At 44.1% G+C, this 26,720-nt stretch overlaps 1 protein-coding gene across 2 annotated transcripts; it reads right to left on the minus strand.

Moving 5' to 3' along the window:
* Window positions 1-737: 737 nt before the first annotated feature.
* LOC139378611 (solute carrier family 41 member 2-like) lies at window positions 738-26,720 on the minus strand. Of its 2 annotated transcripts, none has more exons than XM_071120933.1 (11): window positions 26,547-26,720; window positions 24,944-25,589; window positions 24,292-24,399; window positions 22,654-22,725; window positions 20,638-20,782; window positions 20,290-20,436; window positions 18,386-18,533; window positions 18,196-18,275; window positions 14,424-14,555; window positions 14,001-14,149; window positions 738-2,331 (listed from the first exon to the last, which is right to left on the minus strand). In XM_071120933.1, exons 2-11 carry the CDS (start codon window positions 25,460-25,462, stop codon window positions 2,146-2,148), a joined length of 1,686 nt encoding a protein of 561 aa, XP_070977034.1. In that variant the 5' UTR covers window positions 25,463-25,589; window positions 26,547-26,720; the 3' UTR covers window positions 738-2,145. The 2 variants fall into 2 exon arrangements, with proteins under 2 accessions (XP_070977034.1, XP_070977035.1); XM_071120934.1 differs by having other exon boundaries at window positions 753-2,331; window positions 24,944-25,522; window positions 26,547-26,718.

Raw genomic sequence — 26,720 nt, forward strand, 5'->3', positions numbered from 1 at the left:
TCAGCAATTACAGTAAACCCTTCTTCAAACGTCCAACGAATTTTATAATCGTAATCTGACGCGACACCTTTCAAACTAAATCCCCTAATATGTATAACACCTCTACAGAGGCAGATCAGCCTGTAGGTGACATAGCCAAGCTATCATAACCTCACACACCAGTTGATATGATATGGCATTTTTAATATTAGTGTCCACCCAAAGGAGCATGTAATTTCAACATGTCTCTGGGGGTGCTGTTCCCACCTCTTGGTCTCTCACATCTGAAAGAGAGAGCTCTGAGAAATAAAGAATGGTTAGAGAGTGAGCGGAAGGGAATGAGAGAAGTAGTGAGAAGACATAATGAGACGGAAGCAGTGACAGTAAGAGGGAAGACGTGTGTGTAGGCATGTTCATCGAGTGGAGGTCATGAAAGGTGAAATACCACACTGGTGTTACCATGGAGACTGGGGGAGATAGAGACAGTGATTGTCCAGTGATCTCCTGAGGGCATCCAAAGAGCACACAATATATTTCTACCACAGTGTGGCAGACTTCAATCATAACATTGCTTTACTGCAGAGAAGTGTCGGTATACACGGATTTGTCTCAATCGGAGCTGATCTTGTCCTTCCCTGTCTACAGGCATTTCATCCTAAACCTCTTTAGACAAGAGCTTTGACTGAACAACCACTAATACTACAACATCCAATTAACCTCTGAGGGACCAGCAAATCTTCACTCAGTATAATCACACATTTGTAAGCAGCTTATTCATGCTGGACGTTTATTTATTTATTAAACATTTCTATGAGTCACAAAAAGGTCATTCGTTTCCAAAAACAGATTGGGAATATGAAAACAAACAACCCTTTAAACAGCACATTATTAGAAGGTTAGAAAACAACAGAGCCAACAGAAAACTAAAGGAATATGGCATCAGAAAGAATAACATCTCATCACCCTGTGAATCTCCGCAGGCACATTTCATTGGAATATTAACGGCAGAGAGCCACCGTAGTGAACATACGTACATACGTGTAAACAGAGTGCGTGGATTGTAAACGTCCACGGTCAAAACCACATGATCGCACGGGACCTGACTGTATAACGCCAGAATAGTACCTACTCTGTGTGACTGGACCGCCATTATTTATTTTTATATTAGAGATAGAGATAGAGAGAGAAGCGAGAGAGAGAGAAGCGAGAGAGAGAGAAGCGAGAGAAAGAGCAAAGAATCAGTCCCTCGAGAGGTATAAAAATAGCAGGTATCCAATACATTTCTTTGAGTACCGCTAACTGTCACGATCAGGCTGCTGTCCCCAATTCTATTTGTCCTTGTCATGCAAAACCAAACTAAGGGTACAGATGGCCACATGAAAGCCCAAACAGATAAACAACTGAGGTTCAATCTGTGACTGACCTTAATGAGAGACTATATGAAGTGCATCCAAAGAGAGTGAGATGCATATCGTCTGGGCTGAGAGTAGACTCAGTGCTCTGGTATAGACTATATAAAGCTTTAGACCAGGGGAAGGCAATACTAGTCTGTAACAACAGCATAGTGTGCAGGCTTTTGTTCCATCCCAGCTCTAAAACAGCTGATCCAGCAACTAACCGTGCAAACCCTGGCCCCAGCTGTCCAGGGCCAGTTGTGTACCTCCTGTAACCTGGCCTTTCTCCACCCTGTCTGTCCATGTGTCTCCCTTCTGCCAGGAATAAACACCGCAGCCTGTAGATCTCACTAACTGAAGGCTTCCAGCTATATGTGCAGTGTCCACTGGATATAAGTGACTTGTTGCAACGAAACAACAACGGTCAAATCTCTTAATAAATTGCACTGTAAGAAGCATATGATTTTTAGAATGCAATGCAATTGGTTGAATGGAAAAAAGGAACCAGATGCAGAGAAATGTCTTTCCAAATAATAGTTTTTTTCTTCCAAATGAACATCTGTAGCTCCTCATTGGCTCAATCAGCATAGTGTTAAGTGCTACTCTGCCCAATAGGAGAGGCAGAGGAATGTTCCAGCGACCAATAGCTGAGCGAGGCAAACCGCCTAAACGGCAACAACCCCGCATGGCATAATAGGAGGAGAAGGGGTATGGGTTCTGGGTTGGGGTAGAGGCACGGGCGTGACCCCTCCACCAGGGATCAGGGGTCATCTCAGTCACCCACGTCGCTGTCCTGGTCACCGATGTACCACAGGAATTGGAAGCTGAGGGCCAGGAGAGCGGTGCCCAGGAGGTCGCCCAGGGCGGTCAGGTAGGGGATGGAAAAACTGTCTGGGTCTTTACCACTACGCCACATAGAGTACACCATCCAGTCTGCTATACACAGCAACAGGAACACCTGAGAGAGAGACACACAGAGAGAGAGAGAGAGAGAGTTTAATATACAGAATGAGTTTACTGTACATAATGTAAATCTGCACATTAACAAGTGTGAGAGAGCTGTTAGCTTAAAGTTAGTTCGCTTAAAGACCACACAGCAACACAATTACCATCACACATGTAAATCAATGTAAGCTATTCCTGATTGCAAAAACCCAATTGTTTGCTATGCAAGACATCACACCCCCAATATAAAACAGATGCACACATACGCACGTGATTCACAAAGCACAGTGGCGTCCCACCGAGAAGTTGAAGCGAGGAAGACAAATTGCGCAAAAATCCACATTACACACCTCTTCACAGATATTTTCTAAGAAACACCATGGAAACAAAGAAAACTGAGCTGAAGAGGAATATGAGAGAGAGAGAGCGAGAGCGAGAAGCGCTGGGCCATTGTGATTTAGAGAAAAGAAACTGTCTGCCAGTGGTTCGTGTTATTCCTGTTTCACTGTCCAAAAAACAAAGAGCTTGAAACACTGCCCACTGCAATTAGCCCAACCAGAGACAGAGGGGCAGTATGACAGCTATAGTATAAGAAATAAAACTAAGCATTCGACTGATAACCATATGTGAAGGAAAACAAGGAGAAATCTAATGTTACCGGCAGCAAATACATTATAGGGAAATGGATCATTTCAAACACCAAAATCATAAGAAGCATATACCAAACATGTCTTGGGATAAAGAGGGATAATAACGTGTGTGTTTCATAGGTGTGTCCATCTAGGATGAGGGCTTTGAGATGTGTGTCTCTATGCAGAACGTGTTATGTATGGAAACCCCCAAGGGTCACGCGACAGTCTATTTGTCTCTTCACACATAGTGGGTAGCATGCAAAGTAGGTAGCCTGAAATAACACTGACTTTACTCCTTGTGACAGAGCAGTGAATCAAACACTTCCTCTTAAGGCCCTCTCTGCTTGTCGCAGTCTATCCAGTTCAATCTTCTTTCCCCTCTGTCCTTTTATTGAGTGTCGCTGTCCACCAAATACCCCTTCAACACACTCACTCACTCACTCGACACAGACAATAAAACAGAATAGTTTACAACTCTCCCCAAATCGCTTTGACTAAATACGTTTTAGAAGACAAAATCAACAGACAGACACAACCAGAGAACGACGTCAAACCTCCCCTCCCCTTCCACAGTATTAACTAGAGCCGTCTAATCAATGCAGAGAAGAGAGCAGAGGAGAAGACTCTCCAGAATGGAACCAGACACTGTTTGATGTCCTGCGGCTGGATGGTATCCTGCATCAGTCCTTTGTCTCCATCTTTCTAATTAAAACGATTTACACAGGAAACGCTTTGAATGTGTTTGGTCTAAAGTGAGTGTCTTTAAATGAGTTTGTTTTCAAGTGTGTGCTTTGAATACATTAGCTTTGAAAACTGATGTGAAATGCCAGAAGAATGAATGAGCAACAGAAACATACCTATCTGATACCTCTTTCCCCCTGCCATCCCTTTTCACACAAGCCAATTCTGGCTAGACAGTACTTTGTCCTTCCTGGAGCACATAACCAAGTTGCAGGCTAAGGTGACATTTAGGTGTTCTGTATCGTAATTGCTCCTCCATCACCCCATCTGACAAACTAACCTTGATTCAGATGAGCATCCTACCCATGCTAGATTAGGGAGACGTAATATACAGATCAGCCAGTAACGGTGCTCGAGTGGCTAGATGTTCTTTACCATTCGGCCATCAGATTTGCCACAAATGCTCCTTACAGGAGACATCACTGTGATCTACACTCCACTGTTAACTGTCCATTTCTTCACATTCAACGCAAGATCCACTGGTTGATGCTCATTTACAAAAATAGGTTGAGGTTTTTTAAGATTTAAAAACAAAAAGGAGGCACACACCTGTCTATATAAGAAGGTCCTACAGTTGACAGTGCATGTCAGGGCAAAAACAAAGCCATGGGGGTCGAAGTAATTGTCCGTAGAGCTTCGAGACAGAATTGTGTCGAGGCACAGTTCTGGGGAAGGGTATCAAAATGTCTGCAGCATTGAAGGCCCCCAAGTACACAGTGTCCTCCATCATTCTTAAATCAAAGAAGTTTGGAACCATCAAGACTCTTCCTAGAGTTGTCCACCCACTCAAACTGAGCTATCGCGGGAGAAGGGGCATGGTCAGGGAGGCGACCCAGAACACGATGGTCACTGACATGGCTCTACAGTTCCTCTGTGGAGAGTGGCCAGACCACCAATCAGGCCTTTGTGGTAGTGGCCAGACAGAAGCCACTCCTCAGTAAAAGGCACATGACAGCTAGCATGATGGTGGCAGCATCATTCTGTGGGGATGTTTTTCAGCGGCAGGGACTGGAAGACTAGTCAGGATCGAGGGAAAGATGAACGGCGCAAAGTACAGAGAGATGCTCAATGAAAACCTGCTCCAGAGTGCTCAGGACTTCAGACTAGGGTGAAGGTTCACCTTCCAACAGGACAACGGCCCTAAGCCAAGACAACACAGGAGTGGCTTCGAGACAAGTCTCGGAATGTCCTCGAGTGGCCCAGCCAGATGGAACATCTCTGAAGAAACCTGAAAATAGCTATGCAGCGACGCTCCCCATCCAACCTGGCAGAGCTTGAGAGGATCTGCAGAGAAGAATGAGAGAAACTCCCCAAATACAGGTGTGCCAAGCTTGTAGCGTCATATCCAAGATGACTCGATGCTGCATTCCTCTGCCAAAGGTACTTCAACAAAGTACTGAGTAAAGGGTCTGAATACTTATACAAATGTAATAGAGTTTTTATTTTTAATACATTTGCAAACATTTCTAAAAATCTGATTTTGCTTTGTCATTATGGGATATTGTGTGTAGCTTGATGAAACAAAATGTGGAAAAAGTCAAAGGTTATGAATACTTACCGAATGCACTGTATATTTGCACAATTTAGCTTATTAGTTATTCATAATTAACGTTTGGTTCCTGCATGCGTCTGGCAACGTCTCCCATCTTAACTTACAGAAGGGTCATGACCATCTCCCCCTCATATCTCTACCCAGCACCTACAGGAACCAATGATTGTATGAGACAAGATGCACAATTCAAGGCTCTGTGTTCAGAGAACAAAATGTTCCTTCACTCTAGCGATCTACTTTGATCTAACGAACTGTGGAAGACATTGATGATCCTGGATGGACCTCTCTGTACTGTTTGTGTCACGCTTGAAAGGTGGGAAAGGCACAGACGGATTTGCATGAAGCCATCTCTGAAACCACTGAAGCCCCATTTAAAGAATCCTACCAAGGAAAGTGTGGGAAAGCAAGGGGATTTCTCGAAAGTAGAGGGAGACAGGGATAGAGGTTGAATTCTCAGAGAGAACACACAGTTCTTAGTAGAGGGTCGAGTGCAGCAGCTGAGGGTGTGAGTGTGTACTGGGGTTAGAGAGCGCGAGAGAGAGAGAGGGAGGCTGCTGACTGGGAGATAACACCTTGAGCAAACACAGCAGGGGGAACTTTCCACTCCTCCGAGAGAGAAAAGCCTGAACAGGCACTGTACACTGGGGCTGCTCACAAGCATAGGGCAACACGTCTAGTTACATGGCCACAGAAACATTTATAAGCGATTTAGGACCAGCAGTTTAGTTCGAAAGATTCCACTGTCCTCTCTGTTAACGGGAGTGCAGAGATACAGTGGGGGAAAAAAGTATTTAGTCAGCCACCAATTGTGCAAGTTCTCCCACTTAAAAAGATGAGGCCTGTAATTTTCATCATAGGTACACTTCAACTATGACAGACAAAATGAGAAAAAAAATCCTGAAAATAACATTGTAGGATTTTTTATGAATTTATTTGCAAATGATGGTGGAAAATAAGTATTTGGTCACCTACAAACAAGCAAGATTTCTGGCTCTCACAGACCTGTAACAACTTCTTTAAGAGGCTCCTCTGTCCTCCACTCGTTACCTGTATTAATGGCACCTGTTTGAACTTGTTATCAGTATAAAAGACAGCTGTCCACAACCTCAAACAGTCACACTCTAAACTCCACTATGGCCAAGACCAAAGAGCTGTCAAAGGACACAGAAACAAAATTGTAGACCTGCACCAGGCTGGGAAGACTGAATCTGCAATAGGTAAGCAGCTTGGTTTGAAGAAATCAACTGTGGGAGCAATTATTAGGAAATGGAAGACATACAAGACACTGATAATCTCCCTCGATCTGGGGCTCCACGCAAGATCTCACCCCGTGGGGTCAAAATGATCACAAGAACAGTGAGCAAAAATCCCAGAACCACACGGGGGGACCTAGTGAATGACCTGCAGAGAGCTGGGAGCAAAGTAACAAAGCCTACCATCAGTAACACACTACGCCGCCAGGGACTCAAATCCTGCAGTGCCAGACGTGTCCCCCTGCTTAAGCCAGTACATGTCCAGGCCCGTCTGAAGTTTGCTAGAGAGCATTAGGATGATCCAGAAGAAGATTGGGAGAATGTCATATGGTCAGATGAAACCAAAATATAACTTTTTGGTAAAAACTCAACTCGTCGTGTATGGAGGACAAAGAATGCTGAGTTGCATCCAAAGAACACCATACCTACTGTGAAGCATGGGGGTGGAAACATCATCCTTTGGGGCTGTTTTTCTGCAAAGGGACCAGGACGACTGATCCGTGTAAAGGAAAGAATGAATGGGGCCATGTATCGTGAGATTGAGTCAAAACCTCCTTCCATCAGCAAGGACATTGATTGAAGATGAAACGTGGCTGGGTCTTTCAGCATGACAATGATCCCAAACACACCGCCCGGGTAAGGAGTGACTTCGTAAGAAGCATTTCAAGGTCCTGGGGTGGCCTAGCCAGTCTCCAGATCTCAACCCCATAGAAAATCTTTGGAGGGACTTAAAAGTCTGTGTTGCCCAGCAACAGCCCCAAAACATCACTGCTCTAGAGGAGATCTGCATGAAGGAATGGGCCAAAATACCAGCAACAGTGTGTGTAAACCTTGTGAAGACTTACAGAAAACGTTTGACCTCTGTCATTGCCAACAAAGGGTATATAACAAAGTATTGAGATAAACTTTCGTTATTGACCAAATACTTTTCTACCATAATTTGAAAATAAATTCATTAAAAATCCTACAATGTGATTTTCTGGATTTTTTCCCCTCATTTTGTCTGTCATAGTTGAAGTGTACCTATGATGAAAATTACAGGCCTCTCATCTTTTTAAGTGGGAGAACTTGCACAATTGGTGGCTGACTAAATACTTTTTTGCCCCTCTGTACATGTTCTCAGACAAACAGGGTCTTTTTCACTTTACAGCAGGCATGGCACATATAAATAAAATAAATCCTACTTTATTTAAGATGAATTGAAACAAACTTTTAAATGTCACAGAGAGATTACCAGATCTCCTTACTAAAGGGCCTTTAAAATAGTAATTTTTCACACTGCCTTCTCTTCACAACTGACACTTACAGTGCCTTGCGAAAGTATTCGGCCCCCTTGAACTTTGCGACCTTTTGCCACATTTCAGGCTTCAAACATAAAGATATAAAACTGTATTTTTTTGTGAAGAATCAACAACAAGTGGGACACAATCATGAAGTGGAACGACATTTATTGGATATTTCAAACTTTTTTAACAAATCAAAAACTGAAAAATTGGGCGTGCAAAATTATTCAGCCCCCTTAAGTTAATACTTTGTAGCGCCACCTTTTGCTGCGATTACAGCTGTAAGTCGCTTGGGGTATGTCTCTATCAGTTTTGCACATTGAGAGACTGACATTTTTTCCCATTCCTCCTTGCAAAACAGCTCGAGCTCAGTGAGGTTGGATGGAGAGCATTTGTGAACAGCAGTTTTCAGTTCTTTCCACAGATTCTCGATTGGATTCAGGTCTGGACTTTGACTTGGCCATTCTAACACCTGAATATGTTTATTTTTGAACCATTCCATTGTAGATTTTGCTTTATGTTTTGGATCATTGTCTTGTTGGAAGACAAATCTCCGTCCCAGTCTCAGGTCTTTTGCAGACTCCATCAGGTTTTCTTCCAGAATGGTCCTGTATTTGGCTCCATCCATCTTCCCATCAATTTTAACCATCTTCCCTGTCCCTGCTGAAGAAAAGCAGGCCCAAACCATGATGCTGCCACCACCATGTTTGACAGTGGGGATGGTGTGTTCAGCTGTGTTGCTTTTACGCCAAACATAACGTTTTGCATTGTTGCCAAAAAGTTACATTTTGGTTTCATCTGACCAGAGCACCTTCTTCCACATGTTTGGTGTGGCTTGTGGCAAACTTTAACCGACACTTTTTATGGATATCTTTAAGAAATGGCTTTCTTCTTGCCACTCTTCCATAAAGGCCAGATTTGTGCAATATACGACTGATTGTTGTCCTATGGACAGAGTCTCCCATCTCAGCTGTAGATCTCTGCAGTTCATCCAGAGTGATCATGGGCCTCTTGGCTGCATCTCTGATCAGTCTTCTCCTTGAATGAGCTGAAAGTTTAGAGGGACGGCCAGGTCTTGGTAGATTGGCAGTGGTCTGATACTCCTTCCATTTCAATATTATCGCTTGCACAGTGCTCCTTGGGATGTTTAAAGCTTGGGAAATCTTTTTGTATCCAAATCCGGCTTTAAACTTCTTCACAACAGTATCTCGGATGGCCCTTAACTCTGACACAACTAACGTTATCGCAACAGAACTAGTAGGCCTAGCCAATGTTAGCGAATGTGAATTAAATAAATATGACATTACACTTATACTAGTTTAGGCTTACTTGACTTTTACGCTCTAAATTGACTCCTTAAAATAATTTAATCTGCCAATAGTCACCCACAGAGGTTGCCACTGCTGCGCTGCAATAGGGAAGTAGCAGAAGAAGTCAAATTTATCACTTCCGTTGTTTAGCTGTGCCCATAGCAATGTTTGAAAATGAGGTGGATAGTTGCAACCCCCTCCTTTGGGAAGCATGCCTATGCACCTTGTTTCAAGTCCTCTCCCAGGACAACCACGGCAAACCTCTCCCTTTTGAAACAAAGGCACTATCCCACCTCGGACACAAGTTACTGGATGAAGTAGTAAAGACATGGAAAGCAATGCGACGACTTACCACTAGCCCAATGGGAGACCACAACCCCAGACTAAGTATCAAGTTCCCCTGATTCAAGCTACTTTAAAGGAGAAGTATATCATTCCTATAAATAGCATTGAGAGAAAGAGAGAATTCCTCATTGTCCCCTGTGAAAGAGAGTGGATATGGCATTACATGTAAATACGGAAAATAAATGCCCTAGAAACCCTTTTCTATATGCATTTTATTAAGGAATTACTTATTACAACGTTTTGGAGGTGGGGATACATTTACTGCTTTGATTTTTCATAACAATGAGAGAGACTAGATATCATTAAGGAGTATAAGGACATAGACAACCATTTGTGACATTCATATGACACTGCAGTCTCCTCCAAAGAATGCCCATCAACTATACTTTAAGGTTAAACTCAGTCGGTGTCATTGACAGGAGAGATGATCAGAGGGGTAGAGTTTTCACCATCATCATTAAGACGGGCAGAAAAATGGATAGAGTTTATCAGTGAAGGTGCAGCCAGTGAGAGTAGAGACCTGGCCTCCACATCATAAAAGGAGACCTGACGATCCACATAATCAACAAACACCCCCACCTTCTGGGGCTTCTCTCTCAGGGAGAGCAGGAGACTGGGTTTAGCAAGAGCCTCGTATTCTCCATTTTTCAGCCACAGAGCCCAGTATCCATTCTCAGCACTCAGTGTGATATCCCCCTTCCTGTTGATGGACTCTCTGGCCACTCCTAAATCCCACTTAGTCTTTCCTTTAACCATCACCTCATATTCAAATCTACCTGAGGAGAAGCCCTCCTTTCCCAATACATAGACATCAAGATTGAACCTCTCTGGGTTGTCGGGGAGATCCTGTTTTGTATCTCCATGTGTCAATCTTGTATCAGGATCCAGAGTCACATCCACTGCATACTGCTGAATCCTCTTCAGTTTGACTTCAGGCAGCTTCTCCATCTGTTTATTCAGTGTCTCCTCCAGTTGAGATACAGCTCTCTTCACAGTCCCCACACACAGATGACTATTAACACTGTTCTCAGACCAGTTATTGATGGGTGGAGGGGTGCACAGGGATGGGAAGCTCTGGAGGACATGGAGGTGGTCCTCAGTGTGTGAGAGCTGCTCCACCTCAGTGCTTCTCCTCTGTAGCTCAGTGATTTCCTGCTCCAGCTCTTTAATGAACCCTTCAGCCTGCCTCTCTGCTGCTTTCAGCTTCTCCTCAATCACCTCAGCCTGGCTTCTCTCAATGGAGCACACCAGAGCAGTGAAGACCTGTACACTGTCTGATATCTCTCTCTCTGCCTGTCTCTTGCTGAGATCTACTGAGTGTTTGATCTCTTGAACCTTCTGCAGTCTCTCCTGGATCATCTGCTGCACTTCTGCCTCAGTCTTCCTAAGCTGAGCCTTCCTCTCTCCACGCTCTTCCTCTAGAGGGACAGTGTCATGAGTCTTGTGGTCTGTCTCAGTGCAGAATTGACACGGTGAAAGCAAACCATACTATTATCTGAGGATAGCACCCCATCAAACAAAGACAACCCGCCAGGCGCGACACGAAACTCAGAAATAAAGATATAATTCATGCCTTACCTTTGAAGATCTTCTTTTGTTGGCACTCCAATGTGTCCCATAAACATCACAACTGGTCCTTTTGTTCGATTATTTCCGTTGTTATATATCTAAAATGTCAATTTATTTGGCACGTTTGATCCAGAAAAACACCGGTTCCAACTCGCGCAACATGACTACAAAATATCTCATAAGTTACCTGTATTCTTTGTCCAAACAACTTTCCTAATAGAACTTTAGGTATTCAATGTAAATAATCGATAAAATTTAAGACGCGATAAACTACGTTCAATATCGGAGGAAAACAAAGTGGAGCGTGCTTTTCAGGTCACAAACCTCTATCAAACAGTACACTTCACTCGACCCTTGTTCTGAACAGGGCTACTTCTTCATTACACAAAGGAAAACCATCAACCAATTTCTAAAGACTTGTCATCCAGTGGAAGCGATAGGAACTGCAAGCAACTGCCTTAGAATTCTAGATTCCCAATGAAAACCCATTGAAAAGAGAGCGACCAAAACAATTTTTTTCCTGGATGGTTTGTCCTCGGGGTTCCGCCTGCCAAATAAGTTCTGTTATACTCAGACATCATTCAGAGTAGAGGTCGACCGATTAATCGGAATGGCTGATTAATTAGGGCCGATTTCAAGTTCATAACAATCGGAAATCGGTATTTTTGGACACCGATTTTTTTTCACACCTTTATTTAAATCTTTATTTAACTAGGCAAGTCAGTTAAGAACACATTCTTATTTTCAATGACGGCCTAGGAACAGTGGTTAACTGCCTTGTTCAGGGGCAGAAAGATAGATTTACACCTTGTCGGCTCGGGGGATCCAGTCTTGCAGCCTTACAGTTAACTAGTCCAACGCAATAACGACCTGCCTCGCTCTCATTGCACTCCACAAGGAGACTGCCTGTTACGCGAATGTAGTAAGCCAAGGTAAGTTGCTAGCTAGCATTAAACTTATCTTATAAAAAAACAATCAATCATATTCACTACACATGGATGATGATATTACTAGATATTATCTAGCGTGTCCTGCGTTGCATATAATCTGAATGAGCATACAAGCATCTAAGTATCTGAATGAGCGGTGGTAGGCAGAAGCAGGCGCGTAAACATTCATTCAAACAGCACTTTCGTGCGTTTTGCCAGCAGCTCTTCGTTATGCTTCAAGCATTGCGCTGTTTATGACTTCAAGCCTATCAACTCCCGAGATGAGGCTGGTGTAAACGATGTGAAATGGCTAGCTAGTTAGCGCGGGCTAATAACGTTTCAAACGTCACTCGCTCTGAGCTTTGGAGTGGTTGTTCCCCATGCTCTGCATGGATAACGCTGCTTCGAGAGTGGCTGTTGTCGTTGTGCTCCTGGTTCGAGCCCAGGGAGGAGCGAGGAGAGGGACGGAAGCTATACTGTTACACTGGCAATACTAAAGTGCCTATAAGAACATCCAATATTCAAAGGTTAATGAAATACAAATGGTATAGGGAGAAATAGTCCTATAATAACTACAACCTAAAACTTCTTACCTGAGAATATTGAAGACTCATGTTAAAAGGAACCACCAGCTTTCATATGTTCTCATATTCTGAACAAGGAACTTAAACGTTAGCTTTCTTACATAGCACATATTGCACTTTTACTTTCTTCTCCAACACTTTGTTTTTGCATTATTTAAACCAAATTGAACATGTTGCATTATTTATTTGAGGCTACATTGATTTTATTGATGTATTATATTAAGTTAAGTGTTCATTCAGTATTGTAATTGTCATTACTACAAACAAAAAAATACAAAAAAAGAGAAAGAAATCGGCCAATTAATCGGTATTGGATTTTTTGGTCCTCCAATAAATCGGTATTGGCATTGAAAAATCATAATCGGTCGACCTTTTCTTCAGAGTGTTTTCTATCCAAATCTACTAATAACATGCATATCCTAGCTTCTGGGCCTGAGTAGCAGGCAGTTTACTTTGGGCACGGTTTTCATCCGGACGTGAAAATACTGCCCCCTATCCCAAACAGGTTAACTAACATGCCTAGTTAAAAAAATAATAATAATCAGATACCCTCCTGCTCATAGTACCTTATGATATATGTTTTTTCTCCCCCTCTTCAGTTTAAAGGCTCACTAGTGAAGTTGAAGAGAAATGGCAACTAACATATGTCTTCCTTCCTATAAAGACCAGTTGTAGCGAGTAAACATTGACCCCAGACTATCAAAGCTAAGTTCCACGGAATCAAGACTTCCAGGATGGCAGTTAGGCCTTGCTGTGTACAACAAACCACTTTAAAAGAAGATAGAGGTGGAGAGCAAATGCACACCTAGAAAATACCACACATTCCAGACAGTCGTGGCATGCCATGGCACACCTATAGTAAAAGCACCAATTCACATTATGAGTCTTTGCTTCCATAAATCGATCCGAATGCCATCAAAGCGGTAAAACACACAAGTCAGACGTCTTCAGGAATAAAACCACAGAACTCTAGGAATGCTTAGGATACACACATTTCTACATTTACATTTTAGTCATTTAGCAAACGCTCTTGCCCAGAGCGATCTACAGGAGCAATTACAGTTAAGTACCCTGCGCAAGGGCATGTCGACAGATTTTTCACCTAGTCGGGCTTGGGGATTCAAACCAGCCACCTTTCTAGTTACTGGCCCAACGTTCTTAACCGCTAGGCTTCCTGCCGCACCTGATTTTTCTTCAAATGTCACTTAGGAAGGAGCACTCATCTCAAGCTGACGTTCATTATGCGTGGTTCATTTATGTTGAAGTGTTATGAAAGCCGAGTGAAAGACGGTCTCTGAACGCAGCTTGCTTGTGATAGCGTCACAATAATAGCGGTGTCTCGCAAAATATCTGCTTTTAATAAAAAGTAATGTCAGCCAGGGAAATTTCAAGCTCAGATGAAGGTCACATTTGGAAAAGGAATTTGCAGACTATGGATAGTTTGCAAAGGAACTATCCCCATCACACACACACACACCACTGACCTGTAAGAGGGCGGCAGCCAGGTAGACGGTCATGAAGATAGGCGTCAGGGTGGTGTGGCCGCTTTTCATCAGGTGGATGGTGTACAAGAAGATCAGATGACCCGGGAGCACCAATAGGAGCAGCACCTGGGCCGAACGGTGATTGGCTCCTGAGAGAGAGGAAATGAGAGGAGTTGGAACTGTGCAACTGAGTCTAACAATAAACAGATGCTAAGACGGTTCCTAACCTGTGTATCTGTCAGTCTAAATTATGGGGTAGTGACTTAACATAGTACCTTCTGCAGCACCTACTGTACAATTTATGCATTAAAATCACAGCGAGAGGGATGAGAAATCTCTCTATGCTAAGCAACCTGTCCTGTAGGATGCCCCGTTTAAAACAGATCACATTTCCACAGTTTGAGTATTGGTTAGGCACTTTACCTGTGCCATAGAAGGTGCGGCAGGGGTAGTAGCAGCCTTTGGCTTCCTCTGGTACCTCCCCAGGAGCACTGTGGAAATGGAGGTGAGTGGAGATACGGCTAGACTGGATGGCTACCAGGTTCCCCCCAATACCTGGAGAACAGACAGAACAGGCAGGCTTAGGGCTGGAGCTGACTGGAGTATAGAGCAGAAGCGAGGGTGAGAGAAATGCGAGGACCCAGATTTGTATCCTTCCCTAAACAGTTGATGCCTTCCAGTCACAGATCTGAGGTAACGCAACCTCTCCCTCCAAAGAGCAGGGATGTACTGTAGTTTCTGTCATATTACATCCTTCTAGATCCATTAGGACAGTGGGAAGGGTGTGAGTTTTGGTTTGGAATGCAGCCTTCTCAACCAGAAGGAGCATGAGACAGCAGTGATGCATCGCCACGGTCGGAGACATAATTAATACATATTACTGTGTGGGAAAACTGCATTACAGAGAGAAAGAGAGAGCGAGAGAAAAAAAAAACGAGAGGTGGGGATAGACAAAGACAGGAAAAGTAGGAGTAAGAGATAAGGAGAAAGGGGGGAGAAAGAGGAAAAAAATAAAAAAGACTGACAGCGTGCCCCATCTAATACTGCTCAGCTTCGTCATATAGATTGTAATTTGTATCAAGCAGAGGAACATTGCTCATGAGAACAGCAGGACAAGGCAATTTATATCCACACACACACACAGGTGACTCAGAGTAGTCTAGCCACTCAGCACAGCTCATGTAGAAACACTCACAGCTTCCAGGTGGGCAGACCAGACAACCACTCCAACCCAAAATAGTGCATGAGAGACAACACTGACAGAAAGTAGAGGAGGAGATGAGAGGCTGTGGTCAGTGAGACAGAAAGGGAGCTTGGGCATTCCAAAGTGTACCCAAAGAGGCACAGTACCAAAAGGGTTGTGTTTTGGAGAGGGGTAGGTAGCTGGGCTCATCTCCCTTCCTGTGCTTGTTATCCTTATCAGGCAGGCCTAAATGAGAACAGACACCCCTGCTGCCCAGAGATTATGGCCACTTAATCCAATCTTTGCTGCCTCTCCACTGACATTTACCTACTCCGTGGTGCGGCTAAATAGAATGCCCCCCCCCCCTTCCATCCCTCACACTCATCCCTGCCTAATCACCCCCCTACCGCTTCTCATTCCGCAACATCCCTCACTTTCACTGCACTTCTCTACCATCTCCAGTCCACCACTCAATCCCTCTCATCCAGAGGTCTGGGGAGTATGGTGGTTCCATCTCAGCAGGGGGGCTAGCTGCTGTAATTTGGGTCACTGGGTCTGACAGAGGGAGAGGGGGGGTGGGGTGAGGGTAGACCACAGGGGGGTCCCGTCTCCCACTATATCCCGCCTCATCGGAGTAGCTCTGGGACAACAGACTGTCTGCATGCCTCTCCTCGTCTCATCTCCCTATTTTAATTTCTCCCATTCCCCCAATTCCTCTCCTTTACCAGCTTCACTCATCTCCTCTTATATTCTGTGTCTAGTTTTGAAGAGAGGAACTGTTCATGTTCAGAGTGAAAAGCTCAGCCTAGTCATCTCCAACACATCTATGTGTTGTAAATCACAGATAGTTACAGGGTTGGTGAGGAAACCTCCCTTTTCCAGCCCCAGTCATTTGTCTGTGTGGCACACACACACACACACACACACACACACACACACACACACACACACACACACACACACACACACACACACACACACACACACACACACACACACACACACCCCAGATCACCCAGCCATTTCCTGATTTGTAGACATCTCAGCAGTAACATAGATTAGAGGCACACAGTCTCCTTCCATTGAGTTAAATGTCTCTCATTAACAATGTTTAATTAAAAGCTGATCTCCGGTTGTCAAAATGCCAGCAACAGCCTTGGCAACGGTCCCCCGGTAAGGATGGGAGGAGGTTGACAGTAGCAGTGATACAGAGACAGACGTTTGTGTTTAGTCCATTACGCACTATTTTTCTAACTACGAAGTTTGAATGTAAATTCATTCAAATTGGTGCACATTGTAAGACACATTGTAAACCCACACAGTGTCAGTCACATTGTAAACCCACACAGTGTGTCAGTCACATTGTAAACCCACACAGTGTGTCAGTCACATTGTAAACCCACACAGTGTGTCAGTCACATTGTAAACCCACAGTGTGTCAGTCACATTGTAAACCCACACAGTGTGTCAGTCACATTGTAAACCCACACAGTGTGTCAGTCACATTGTAAACCCACACAGTGTGTCAGTCACATTGTAAACCCACACAGTGTGTCAGTCACATTGTAAACCCACACAGTGTGTCAGTCACATTGTAAACCCACACAGTGTGTCAGTCACATTGTAAACCCACACAGTGTGTCAGTCACATTGTAAACCCACACAGTGTGTCAGTCACATTGTAAACCCACACAGTGTGTCAGTCACATTGTAAACCCACACAGTGTGTCAGTCACATTGTAAACCCACACAGTGTGTCAGTCACATTGTAAACCCACACAGTGTGTCAGTCACATTGTAAACCCACACAGTGTGTCAGTCACATTGTAAACCCACACAGTGTGTCAGTCACATTGTAAACCCACACAGTGTGTCAGTCACATTGTAAACCCACACAGTGTGTCAGTCACATTGTAAACCCACACAGTGTGTCAGTCACATTGTAAACCCACACAGTGTGTCAGTCACATTGTAAACCCACACAGTGTGTCAGTCACATTGTAAACCCACACAGTGTGTCAGTCACATTGTAAACCCACACAGTGTCAGTCACATTGTAAACCCACACAGTGTGTCAGTCACATTGTAAACCCACACAGTGTGTCAGTCACATTGTAAACCCACACAGTGTCAGTCACATTGTAAACCCACACAGTGTCAGTCACATTGTAAACCCACACAGTGTCAGTCACATTGTAAACCCACACAGTGTCAGTCACATTGTAAACCCACACAGTGTCAGTCACATTGTAAACCCACACAGTGTCAGTCACATTGTAAACCCACACAGTGTCAGTCACATTGTAAACCCACACAGTGTCAGTCACATTGTAAACCCACACAGTGTCAGACACATTGTAAACCCACACAGTGTCAGTCACATTGTAAACCCACAGTGTCAGTCACATTGTAAACCCACACAGTGTCAGTCACATTGTAAACCCACACAGTGTCAGTCACATTGTAAACCCACACAGAGTGTCAGTCACATTGTAAACCCACACAGTGTGTCAGTCACATTGTAAACCCACACAGTGTCAGTCACATTGTAAACCCACACAGTGTCAGTCACATTGTAAACCCACACAGTGTCAGTCACATTGTAAACCCACACAGTGTCAGTCACATTGTAAACCCACACAGTGTCAGTCACATTGTAAACCCACACAGTGTCAGTCACATTGTAAACCCACACAGTGTGTCAGTCACATTGTAAACCCACACAGTGTGTCAGTCACATTGTAAACCCACACAGTGTCAGTCACATTGTAAACCCACACAGTGTCAGTCACATTGTAAACCCACACAGTGTGTCAGTCACATTGTAAACCCACACAGTGTCAGTCACATTGTAAACCCACACAGTGTCAGTCACATTGTAAACCCACACAGTGTGTCAGTCACATTGTAAACCCACACAGAGTGTCAGTCACATTGTAAACCCACACAGTGTGTCAGTCACATTGTAAACCCACACAGAGTGTCTAATCAGTCAGTGATGTTGCGTCTCACCGTTAATGACAGGGGTGTACACCACAATGCCAGCCAGGTTCGGGTCAGACACGGTTTTGTCCAAGATGAGTCCTCCGATACTGCAGAGCACAGAACATTCACACTAAAAATGTGGTATTATTTTCATCATGTGAATGTACAATTGTCTGTTGCTATTTCTCTATGACAGTGAGTGAGTGCATCCACACACCTGCTGATGACCATGGCAGTGATGACAGGCTCCCAGCCAGAGTAGAGCAGGGTGCGGCTGGCCGGGTGTTTGGAGGAGATCACCATCCACACTGGAGTCAGAGACAGGAAGAAGGCACACACCAGGGACGACACGTACGGGTGAGAATCTACACAGAGACAAACAGAGCGAGAGAACGATAAATCAAATTGTATTTATCACGTGCCGAAAACAACTGGTTCAGACTTTACAGTGAAAAGCTTGCTTAAGAACCTTTCTCAATGACGCAAAATGTTAAACAGAAAAGGAATAAAATACCTGGGTAAGATCAAAATTGGGGAGAAAAAGGGTGTACATTTAAAAAATAAATAACACACAAGCATATATACAGGGAGTAGCAGTACCAGATAAATGTGCAAAGGTAGATATGTACATTAAAGGAGACAGAGAAACAGAGAAAGAGAGAGAAACAGAGGAAAATTGAGAATTCAAAACAGATGTGCGAGACAGCGTGACACAGAGCAGGGAGCAAGAAAACAACAGAGATTCATAACAAACCAAAGAAGTGCTGTATTTGTGACTCAGTACAGTAGCTACAGAACAGGACATATCTAACACATCACTCACTATCAAGACACTCCTTGGAGGGGTCTACTTTATACAGAAATGTGCATGCGCACACACACTTCCTCTTTGGCCAAACTCTAATGATTATTACAGCACTAAATCAGAGTGATGTTGGAGAATAGAGAAGGGGAAAACACCTGCTTAGTGCCTAGTAGTGAGATATGTAACTCCATCATCCGCTTCTCCTTACCAGATGTTTGTCTCACCATGATCCCATTCCACACACTTAATGGCCTTCATCATCAACCCCCTGAAGACATAGATATAAAACCCAGAGAAGGGAGCTATATGTAGTCACAGTGGGTAGAATTGGGTAATAGTCCCAGTCATGATGACACAGGTATACCGACCAGTCCCTGGGTTTAGGCTTGACTCTGGGTGTCACTGTGGTTCACTATTCCCTTGCCACGTTTCAGCTTTAGGTCTTAAAATAAATGTTTGCAGTAGTCAACCGTGGCACGTGGCCTTGGGAAAATATACAGTCTCCTGGATATCTCTGTACACCATCAGGCTAAAATGACTAACTTTAACTGTGAGTAAACTGCACATTAGTCCAATTAGGCAGAACACTGCGGACGGGACGGACAAGGCTGGCCCTTACAACAGAGACACTGTCCTCTGTGGCAACATCCCAAATGGCACCCTATTCTCTACGTAGTGCACTACTTTTGACCAGGGCCCATAGGGAATAGAGTGCCGTTTGGAACACAACCTGTCCTACACCACCAGGCAAGGCCAGACAGATTTACTGAGCTGGTATGAACTCTGCTATTAAATTATCTCAGAGGTTTTACTGTAGCCTTTCATAGATTTTGAGTCTCTGGTCTGGTGATGAATGCTTGTTTCATAGGGCTCAGACACGTCAAGGTTAGTAAAATACACTTTCCAAAGGAAACGCTTGCTGGTCCACTCTGTGTTGAGTAATGTAACGCGAGGAAGCGTGTGTGAGGCTGGGCATGGCACATATTAAATATGGACTATGGAGTGAGAAGGAGAGAGGGAGAAAAGAGAGAGAGAAAGATAGTCTGTTCTGATGAATTACCAGTAAAGACAAAATAACAGCGTAAGAGTGCCATCTAGTGGTTGAAAGATGCAGTCTGATTCCAAACGGACCATTTCTTTACACTGTTGGACAGATTTACTGAGCATTTTCACCTTTTTTCAAGGGGAAATAAAACACAAACAGAAGGATGAAGTGAAGGATTGTGAACTCAATATAGAGGGTAAAACAATTTGTTGACTGGTTTTGTATCTTATTTCCATCTGGAAGTATCTAGTCCAAACCCTCCTCCTCTCACCCAGGCAGTTGTAGAGTCCCTGGCTGATCCAGGCCAGGATGGCCAGGGTGATGAGGTCACCGAAGCTGGCGGCGATGGGTGTAGCCACGTTGTCGGGGTTGATGCCCGTCTTCTTGGAGCCCACGATCACCCCCACCATGATGAAGCCTGGGGTTCAGACGGTACAGAGGTCAGGGCGACATGCCTGCACATACCTCAACCTTCCACGTGTGTGTTTACTACTAATATATAGCACGAGACCCATCAGCAGTAGGTGATAATGTGTGGGGCTTTGACTGACTGTCTGACTGCGCCTATTCCATATCAGAGTACATGTGTGTGTCCTTGTGTGTGTGTGTGTGTCTGTACCCTGCAGCATAGAGGCTATGAAGGCAGTGGCCACGCTGGCAGAGCAGAGCAGCACGGCATGACTCATCTGGAACTTCCCCTCTGGGATCCAACCCAGAACCACTGCCGCCACTGCTGCCAGGAAGCCAACTACTGTAGCCTGTACCTAGATAGGGAAAGTGTGGCGGGGGGCAGAGCGAGAGAGAGAGAGAGAGAGAGAGGATGAAAAAGGGAGAAGGAATATAGGGAATGAGAGAAAGGGAGAGGTGTGAGGGCAGTGTTAACAGGAATAACATAAACCTGTTTTTCTAACAATGTTCTCCTGTTATATGATACACTATCAACATTGAAGACAAGTCCTCAAGGGGCCATTAAACACTGTGCTTGAACACTATCAGTCCCTCAGTCAATAATTACCACAAGTACTAACCAGAAGTACACATGCTACGCAGATAGGGAGATAAGGGCACAAATCCAACACTGCTCGCCAATGTTCCCTCTAAGATGAACACGGGCGCGCAGCTCCCCCGGCACGAATATTAGCTTATAGGGAAGCATGAGATTGCTCTAGAAAGTTGAGTGAAGTTCAGTGTTCATCAAGGCATTCCTAGTCGATCGCCAAAGATTTCTGTAAAAAAATAACAATGATAAAGCCTTGTGTTCCTAATTTTATAAATGTTTAGTCTCGGGCTGTTTGGCGGTAGGTGCACCTGATTCAGCTGCCTTGCGCGCCGGGTAGGTGAACTGTTGCCATTTTGAACCAATTCATGTGTCTGGCGTGCCCAGAGAGCAAATCAAGTGCACTATCTGCCTACTGCTGGCCAATCGGATTGCTCAAATTACCGTGTCTGCAGTAACATAGCAGGCATAAAAAAAAGCTACAGCAAAGTTGATACTGTGATATTTCAAAACCATGACTACAGGGAGACTCAACGAATACAGCAAAGAGCTGCTGTTTTTATGAGTGAGTTCATGTTTAAGTTCTTTCTCAGCTCTGTCAACACTTTGTATTCAACACTTTTATAAGCCATAAAATGTGCGTTCTTCCTATTTCCACTCAGCGCTACAACAAGCACTGCAGCAGTAATGAATGAGTAGGAAAGTGTATCTATAGGTTTGCATTGTTATTATTGTTAGCGGCTTGGGTCTTTTTTAATATCCAGGAATATTTCACTTTCTCTGTTCATAGGAGTAACAACATCAATGTGTGCATGTGGCAGAAATAATGCGGTAACAACTCGAGTTTTGCTGTCAGCTGGAAGACGTTCTCCTTTTTGGTCAATATCAGTGGAGGAAAGGGAAAGCGGAGGGATGTTTGGCCCGAACAACAATGCATTAGCAGGGCAATTCAAGTAAAGCCAATATGTGGTGATAATGTATTGGGCCTATAGCTTACTGCACAAACCTCATTGCTACAGTACTGTTTTTAATTGGTTCATGTTGCATAGGCTTACCATTTTTTTATGTCATGTTGAGAAGAAGCTCTCAGTTTGCATTTGGAATTGTTTTGTCTTAAAGGGGCAGTGTTGTATTTTGAGACAGGCTTGAATTAGCTAAGTAGCCAACAGGCAGAGGGTAGCATCATTTGTCTGAATCGCTGTAATAATGGTATGGGAATAATAATACTTTTTTATTTTGTAAAGTGGTTTCTTGCGTCAAACACCACAACATTTTCAGTCACCTCCTTGTCTGAAGGACAAGTGGATAAACAGCTTAATGTCAAGCCCTGCATGTTTTTTCAAAAGTCTCATGAAATGTAGGCCTATGCTGAACACCACACATTGCCTGCTACTGCAGGCTGAATGATAGAACAGCTATTTCCATGATACATTTTATGGGATGCATTTTCTCCATAGTTTTTTTATGGTAAGCCACTCTAAAGCGGGTACAGCCTCAGGTGTTTACAGTAAACACGCGCTGGAAGTTGCACTACATTTTCACAACGTTCAAGTTTGAGCTGAAATTTGCTCGGTAGAAAGAAAAAAAATCTGGGAATATTGCTGCTCGCTATGAAGCTGACCGTGTGTGTGTGTTTACCTGTTTTAGCGCCAGGTTTCCTATGATCAGATTCCACTTCTCTATGGGAGAGTCCATCTTCCCCACATTCACCTGCACAGTGAGACCACAACCAGCTAGTCAACTCATTCAATATTCACTTTAATCTCACACTCAAATAGCCTGCCCAAAAAACAGATTAATAACTACTTTGAACAGTTTGCAGGAACCGCTAATCAGATTACAAACTAATATGATTAAACTAAACACAATGTTCAATTGAGTGCATTGTTTCAGATGGGAAGGTTTGTGACTGTTCTTGTTTTCTTAGCAAAAGTATGCAGAGCTTAGCAGTTTTGAGTTTAGTGAACAGGGAGTGAGCTGAGGGAACAAGTGAAACACAACACTGAGTTTCTCTGTGTGAGACCGAACAGAATGATGTGAATGTGTATCTGTGAGGAAAGAGGAAGGGGAGGAACGGGCCAAACTGAACAAAGAGAGAATTCTGTCCCATCACCTCATCAACTTCTCAAACCCCAGATCATTTCAATAGGGGGAGAAAGGGAGGGAGGAAAAAAGGGAGGAAGCAAGATGGGAGAACCAGAGTGTAATGGTGTGCGAGAGAGTGTAGAGACAGGAGAGAGAGAGAAATAGAAAAAGAGAGAAAGTGAGATATGTTAAGAGATTAAATATGGTGAAGTGAGGTTGTTTTCTTTGCAATTATATGACAAGTTCTTACACTAGGCAGAGTGAACCAAAGGCCAGAATCTAAAAAACTATTGCTGGACAGAACAGTCTACCAATCTACTATTGCCTTCAAGACAATAGATATTTTCTATAAATCCCTCTAAACCCTCTTCCCACCCCCCCCCCCCCCCCTCTCAGTCTGAGGTTGTTTGCGCTCTAAGATCGAGGTGGAGTGCCAACTTTCCCATCAAACTGCCTGTTCACTGTTCTGTCTGCAGCCCATCCCTTTAGTGGAAACACCACCTCCCTTCTCTCTGAAGGGAAAGGAGGAAGGGTCTGGGAAATCATGACATGGGGAACTAGACAGACCGCTACCTCAGCAGATTTCTCTCATAAATCCCTTAGACTTAGATCCTGGGGTGAGAGGCTATTCTACAGCAGTGGACACGACTCCACAGACTAATAGTTTAACTTATAACCATGTCTTAACATGGTAAAGAAGCATGGACGTTTCAAAGGGGCAACAGGCAAAATAGATTATACAAGATAGTAAAGATTAGCATTTTCCTCCCTGTTCCCTACCATCTCATTTCACCTGATATATGGCCTACCAGACATGGCCTATGGAGGATCACAACAAAAGCCTATAAAGACAAGTCCAGGCATGACAACAACAAGCATGATACATCACTTTAGTCTGCAGGGCCTCAGGTAAAACTAGACATTACCACTATGTATAACCAACGTCATCCACATAACCATAACTACATGCTACATAACTACTATGTCTGATGGTCTTTAATCCTCAAACTAATGACGTCATAACTCCTAAACCAGGAAGCCATCTTGATATACATCTCAAACAGGTTTTGTAGAGCAAGCAGAAGAGCATGTGTGAGTGTATGTATCTAGAATGTGCAAATACTTATTGATGGTGTCTGTGTGCAGAAGTGTGTTTGAAAGTATTTAAAAGATGGCGTGTGTGTGTCTTACCGCGGTGGATAGTCTGGATGCGAGGGTCATCTCCAGGTTACCCTTCAGGCCCAGCAGAGCCGGAACCAGGATGAAGATCTCTGTAATGTACTTAAAGGCATCCCAGTGCTGGAGGAGGAGGGGGGGGGGGGGGGGGGCGAGAGAGAGAGAGAGGATGGGGGGGGGGGAGAAAAAGAGAGAAGACAGCAATATTAGACATGTCATTGTTGTTAATTGTTGGCTACCGGCTAGTATAGAGCAGATGGGAGCTTACATTTGTTCATTGTCAGCTTGTCTGAATTAGAAAGTTGTCCGCATTCAAATATTCACATTAAAATTCAAACGTTCTATCAAGAAGTAGATAAGGCAAACTGCCATAGCTTCCAGTCGTAGGTTTCTTCCTAGTACCCTATCCCTAATAGTATTTGCTGAGTGGCTATGAGAATACCTTTAACAATTTAATATCAATAGACAGATATCGCTTTATCACCTCCCTTGAAAGCTCTTACAGCCATTTACTCTGGACTACACAAGAAATGGACTCATAAATAAACAATACAAACTAATGGAATTAAACTGTGCCAAATCCATCTCATCTACCTAATTGAACTTAACATGCACTAGTCCACACCCGAGTCTCAAAAGGACCTATTCTCTACCATTCCAGTCTCACCTGTACTATGTCCAGCACCATCCCTGCCGACACCGTGCCGAACCCAGCCAGCAGGAAAGGCACCACGATCTGCAGCGCCATGGCCAAGGGCGACTCCTTGGGCATGTTGCGTGTGGTAGGTCTCTGACTCTCCTCTTCCTCCTTCTCCTCTGCATCGCCCTCCTCCCCTGAGAGCGTCCCCTCAGGGAGCATGGGCTCAGTCTCAGAGTACCGCACATCCCCACCGTCTGACAGGCTAACGGATGTCCGTGCTACCCGGTCCGAGTGCCGGCGCACCTCCAGGTGAGGGGGGTCAGGCCGGTAGCCGTTCCCATCAGGTTTGGGCCCCAGGTCGGCCATGGCCAGACCACGCTCTTCCTGGAGCTTGGTGTATCCCGTAGGGACCATGGTTTGGAACAGAGAGGGGATCCACCCGGTAGGCACTGGCTTCAGAGAGAGACTGCTCCAGCCACCGGCGGCTCCGCTCATACGCACCGCAAGGCTAGGGCCCAGAGAATCACCCAGTGTGTGGATGTTCATGCTAAGCACTGCTGCTGATGGGTCAACAATGTCTCATCTCCATTCATCCAGGCTGGGGCACTGTGAAAGAGGGCAGGCTGGGCTGGTTAAATAGGAAGAGGGGCATCCATGTCCACTACGATCAGCCCTGTGGAGACCAGCCAAGGAGAAAGACTTGAAACACTGTTCTCTCCGGCTCATGCAAGCAACACAAACACAAATGATAGGCTTGCTATTCACCCTGGGGCAAAGGCAAACCACATTTCATTTCAAACATTAGCCTACATTGCTTGTTTTGGTGCTGTTATGTTCAGAACGACCCTGAGGTTAAGGAGGGGAGGAGCTGTCTACACAATGCATGCTGAGTAATAACCCACTATCTGGTTGCTTTCAGGTAGGCCTATTGTATGTCTGTTTGAAAGTCTCTAAAACCATGCACAGATATGATATCAAAGTGCATATGTCCTGTCTATGATTTATTTTATTTTAAATGATATAGCATAAACTCTGCTTATGACCAAGTCTTGAAACAGTGAAATATAGTGAAATACATAAGCATCAGTGAATAGTAGGCTGCTGGTTGCTTCTCTGGCCAATGTAATTCAGCACAGCCGTTCTCCTCAGATAAATGGACATTTTGGAAAATGTAGCAAGCTATGCCATTTGGATAGTTCCATAATTTAGCATTGTTTTTACATTGGCTAGGCCCATATGGCATCAACGACGGCAACAGACGGCTGAGGTGTTGGATCGCCGTATATCTGTCAGTCTAGTCAGAACCAGGCTAAAAGCTCTCACTAAGTTACTCTAAGTCTTGCGTCTTGGTGGATAGATATTTTCTAACAACTTTTAACCACAATTGAATGGGTAGCAAACTGGAAAGCGAAATTGATAAGGAAGTGAAGAATAACTGCGTTATCCCGCTTTTAAATATTCTATATATATTATTATAATTTTTTAACCGTCATTACATTTATGTCAAAATGTTATTCTGGCAAGGCAATCTAGCTACATAAGCATATTGGATGCTAGCGCGAGCTAACATAGCTGGCTAGTACCTCCAAGCTAGCTAAACAAACAGGGCAATAGAAAAAAAAAACATTACCTATACAGGGGGAATGCGCTGAAATGAATTACATGTATCAGGAAGTTGGTACTAATTTAGTCTGTTTTATCCTCCTTTTTTTGTTCGTGTCCGTGTTTCGGATTTTTCAGAAGGATGCCCGTTTCCTTCTTGACAGCAAGCCCGTCGCGTCACAGCAAAAGTGCCACACAGACT

Source organism: Oncorhynchus clarkii, chromosome 21 (assembly GCF_045791955.1).
Source record: "Oncorhynchus clarkii lewisi isolate Uvic-CL-2024 chromosome 21, UVic_Ocla_1.0, whole genome shotgun sequence".
NCBI lineage: Eukaryota > Metazoa > Chordata > Actinopteri > Salmoniformes > Salmonidae > Oncorhynchus > Oncorhynchus clarkii.

Excerpts from the sequence above, each read along its gene's own strand:
- LOC139378611 (XM_071120933.1), bottom strand. The coding sequence starts at position 25,462 with ATGAACATCCACACACTGGGTGATTCTCTGGGCCCTAGCCTTGCGGTG. Across the intron at positions 24,400-24,943 it reads TGGTGCTGGACATAGTACAG|CACTGGGATGCCTTTAAGTA; the intron begins GTGAGACTGGAA and ends CTCCTCCTCCAG. Across the intron at positions 22,726-24,291 it reads CATCCAGACTATCCACCGCG|GTGAATGTGGGGAAGATGGA; the intron begins GTAAGACACACA and ends CTCACTGTGCAG.